The sequence below is a fragment of the Argentina silus genome (genome assembly GCF_951799395.1).
Source record: "Argentina silus genome assembly, chromosome: 3".
Taxonomy (NCBI): Eukaryota; Metazoa; Chordata; class Actinopteri; order Argentiniformes; family Argentinidae; genus Argentina; species Argentina silus.
In genome coordinates, this window is record NC_139657.1 from 1,176,758 (window position 1) to 1,181,402 (window position 4,645).

Genomic DNA, 4,645 nt, shown 5'->3' on the forward strand with positions numbered 1-4,645 from the left:
ATCAAACATCACACTCAAACAAACAAGCATCAAACGGGGAAACAATGGAGGCAAAACAGTTGAGGACCATTAAAGGTTAAAGGCCCAGTGTGTAGATTTGAGCTTTAAACCAGCCTATCAGCCTATCAGCCTATCAGTTTATCAGCCTATCAGCCTATCCCGCCCCTAAATGGCCATGATAGGTCGGTAGCCATCAAGGAATGAGATCACAGGATGAAGAACGTTCAGTGAAGAGTGTTGTACTGGTCCAAACAAAGCCTTTTTTACAACTAATAGGATAGTGAGACATATATATATATCTATCTATCTATGCCATTTAGCTGAGGCTTTTATCCAAAGCGACTTACATTGCAGTGAGTGCATATATATGGTCCCAGCAGGAATCGAACCCACAACCTAAGCGTTGTTAGCACCATGCTCTACCAGCTGAGCCACAGAGGACCATGGGTAGTAGGACACCGGCATTTACACGCCTACTTCACATTTGGTTTGTTTACAAGGATAAGCACTTGTTTGGCGCTAAATGTAACAATGTAGCATACAGCATGTAGCATACAGCATGCAAAATGTCATTGTGGCCAGCGGGGGCAGCGACACGCAAAACTACGTACTGGACCTTTAAACAAGTGAAGCGACAGAGAGGGAGGGAGGCAGACTTACTCAAAGAGGACCACAGCGAAGGACTGAACCAGCCTGTAGAAGGTGGCTTCACACACACACTTGGAGTTGCAGCGCTGCAAAACAGAAAGCACACTGTGCGCTGAGCTGACATCACACTCTGAGGTCAGATCTGCAGCTGCAACCATGAGTTGAGAACATTTTGTCACAAAAATGCTAACACAAAAATGCTAACATTATGTGGCACCGGCCACAGTGTCATAGCGTAGTAGCTTTGAATGATGTTCAAAGAAATTCACATTTTCTGAATTTCATTCATTTCTAGAACAGATATATGATACAGTATGGGATATAGAAATGGAAATGTTGCATGATCCCCCTCTAAAGCTGCCATTGTATTAAAACATGTACCTGGGGAGGCTGGTGGAGGTAGAAATCGGAGGATGGGCTCATTGCAAGGCATGGAACGGAATAAGGAATGGTATCAAACACAAACCATTCCTCATTCCGTTCCATGCATCACAATGGGCCCGTCCTCCGATTTCTACCTCCACCAGCCTCCCCTGGTGTAGACATATAGTCAGTGGGTTGAAGAGTACAACACCGTAGTAGAGAATTAATTCCCACAGAGGCCACATATAACACCGCTCTCATACCTTGATGTCCCCTACAATAAAAGTGTTATATGACCCAATCAAACCCCCATATAAAAAAAAGATATGACCCAATCAAACCCTCGTACCTACCTGGGCGCTGACGTACTTGGCGAACCACTCCCTGCCCTTGCCATTCTCCCCGCTGCACAGCTGCCCGAACAGAGCCTTCTCCTCCTGGTCAAAGTCCTCCCTGAGGGAGCAGGGAGCGGACGCACACCGTTCAGTCACTTCAATCACATTTCATGAAAATATGAAATACGTTTTAAGTTTTGCCGTAATTGGACGGCTCCGCTCTGTAGAGCTCCCTGTCTGAAGGTTAAACAACATAAAATACAACATACCCTATAGCAGGGAGTCCACAACTTATCAACCCCCCCCCCCCCTCCCCGTAGGTAGGTTAAACACAGAGTGACCGAGCGGAGGCTGGGGTGGCGGGGGGGGGCAACAACAATGACTCTCATAGCCAGTGGGTCTCTGTTTGACTATGGTGGAGTGTTGCACAACTCGGCTTCTTTTAAGCCCCGCCCCTGAACATGTGACGGATGTCTTTTAAGCCCCGCCCCTGAACATGTGACGGATGTCTTTTAAGCCCCGCCCCTGAACATGTGACGGATGTCTTTTAAGCCCCGCCCCAGAACATGTGACGGATGTCTTTTAAGCCCCGCCCCAGAACATGTGATGGATGTTTAGCGGACGTGTGAATCAGCCGTCCGTCACCTCACCCACTTAAAGTAGGCCTGCCTAACACAAGAGTCGTAGGGTTTCTTTTCTGTTCCAGCTTAACACTAACACACCTAAAACAATGAATCAAGGCTGTGAGGATGAGTTGAGAGGCTGAAAACGTGTTAACACATGACTAAAAACAAAAACAAAGAAATGAAACACATTCCCACGGCCCTCCCGGCCCCAAGCCCCCGCCTCACGTAACCCCCCCCCCTGCTTCCTCCTTACTTTCCATGGAACACCTTCTCCACGTAGGCCTTCATGAACTCCCGCCGGTCCCTGGCCTCGGCCCTGCCCCCCTCCTCCCCCGCGCTGTAATTGGATGATGACGACGAGCGGCGTGATTGGTGCCCCGGGCCCATGTCGTTCTCGCTGTCCGCCGACTCTGTGGCGTCGCTGTCGTTGCCCCCCTCTGAGGGGGAGTCCGGGGGGCCGGGAGCCGTGGGGGCCATGGGTTCAGGCAGCAGGGGCTGCTGGTGGAGGAGGAGGTCCGTGGAGGCTGTCTCTGGGACCAGCGGCTCGGAGGACAACATGTCTGTGTGTTGGAGCTGCTGCTGCTGTGCCCCGCCACCGCCAGCAGGGGGCGCTGTGGTCTCTGCACAGGAGGGCAGGTCAAAGTCTATGAGGTTGTCGACTGTGACTCCGTCCATGGTGGAATAGGGGGCACAGAGACAGAGAGAGAGAGAGAGAAGGCAGGCGGGAGAGGAGGAGGGAGTGTTGACAGCTCACACCCACTAGGGGCACTGTGGCGGATTGGGCTCAGTGCTCGTGGATCCAGTGCACCTGAGAGAAGAAGAGAGAGGGGACCTACTTCAACCACTGAGGAGAACAGCAGCCTGCTGATAGGCTTGTGTTTGGCTGTTGGTGTCATGGCTTACAGACACTATTGGGACACTTAAAACATTTTCTTAACACCTTTTCAAACACAGTGTCGACCATCACAAGCCGCTTTCTAGAGAAATGTACCAACTGCTTCATAATCAACAACAACAACATCAACAACAACAACAACAAAAACATCATCAACAACAACAACATCAACAACATCATCAACAACAACAACAACAAAAACATCAACAACAACAACATAATCAACGACAACAACAACAACAACAACAACAACATCAACATCAACAACAACATCAACGACAGCTCTGAAGGCGCCCACTGATAATTTCTCCTCCAGTTCATGTGTCTGTCCTCATCCAGGGAAGGCTTGGGAGATAGCCGGGTCTTCTACGTGGGCAGAGCTGCCAGTCTGTGCCCCTCAAGGCCATGTCTGCTCTGGAGCTCTGGAGCTAGCTCTGAGAACCGTTACATAACGCCGCATTGGGACTGCGTGATCAAGCATGACACATACACATGAACACACACACACACACACACACACACACACACGCATTAGCATGCATGCACGCACGCACACACACAGGCGCACACTCACATACACATACGCACATGCGCAAACACACATAGGCGCACACAGACACACACAGACACACACACACACACACACACACACACACACACACACACACACACACACACACACACACACACACACACACACACACACACACACACACACACACAGCAATACAGCAATGTTTCCTATACTGTATGTAATGCAGAACAGAGGGGCATTGGAGGGCATACATACATTTGGTCACACTTAACATGCAGCCTTATCCATGACTGAACTGAACCTCTCTCAGTGTTAGGTAACCCTGGTCTCAGAGCTGGTCTCTCTCAGTGTTAGGTAACCCTGGTCTCAGAGCTGGTCTCTCTCAGTGTTAGGTAACCCTGGTCTCAGAGCTGGTCTCTCTCAGTGTTAGGTAACCCTGGTCTCAGAGCTGGTCTCTCTCAGTGTTAGGTAACCCTGGTCTCAGAGCTGGTCTCTCTCAGTGTTAGGTAACCCTGGTCTCAGAGCTGGTCTCACGATGCCAACAGTGAGATCTTTCTCACGGCTCACAGCCGCATCACGAGGCCTCGGCTGGGCACAGACAGCAGGTCTGTTACTGTGGTTCCTACTGCGGCACAGACAGCAGGTCTGTTAGTGTGGTTCCTACTGCGGCACAGACAGCAGGTCTGTTACTGTGGTTCCTACTGCGGCACAGACAGCAGGTCTGTTACTGTGGTTCCTACTGCGGCACAGACAGCAGGTCTGTTACTGTGGTTCCTACTGCGGCACAGACGGCAGGTCTGTTACTGTGGTTCCTACTGCGGCACAGACAGCAGGTCTGTTACTGTGGTTCCTACTGTGGGAGCCAGGATAGAATCTCATACCAGCCTGCTACGCAATGGGCCAGAGCACTGAGCACGCACGCACGCACGCACGCATGCACGCACGCACGCATGCACGCACAGACGTACAGAAACAGACACAGACACAGACGCACACAGACAGACATAAACAGACACATAACACACACACACGCACACGACACACACACTGGGGGAGACTTCAGTTGTGCCCAGTAAATCTCTGTCAGAGGAGTGTGCAAGCTGCAGTATTTCTGCTTCCCTGACCAGGAGAACAGCCCCCCCATCCCGCCCACACACACTCACACCCACACACACACACACACACACACACACACCCACACACACACACCACACACACACACACACACACACACACACACACA

The 4,645-nt window shown here is 50.9% G+C and overlaps 1 protein-coding gene across 1 annotated transcript in view; it reads right to left on the minus strand.

Moving 5' to 3' along the window:
- Positions 1 to 4,645, minus strand: part of kiaa0513 (KIAA0513) — a 19,707-nt gene that overhangs the window by 12,155 nt on the left and 2,907 nt on the right. Inside the window, exons 2-4 of the mRNA XM_083666967.1 lie at positions 2,226 to 2,780; positions 1,365 to 1,464; positions 661 to 734 (exon numbers count right to left, since the gene is read on the minus strand). Of these exons, the coding sequence (XP_083523093.1) occupies positions 661 to 734; positions 1,365 to 1,464; positions 2,226 to 2,647 (596 nt within the window). The 5' untranslated portion in view covers positions 2,648 to 2,780. The remainder of the gene's footprint in view (positions 1 to 660; positions 735 to 1,364; positions 1,465 to 2,225; positions 2,781 to 4,645) is intronic.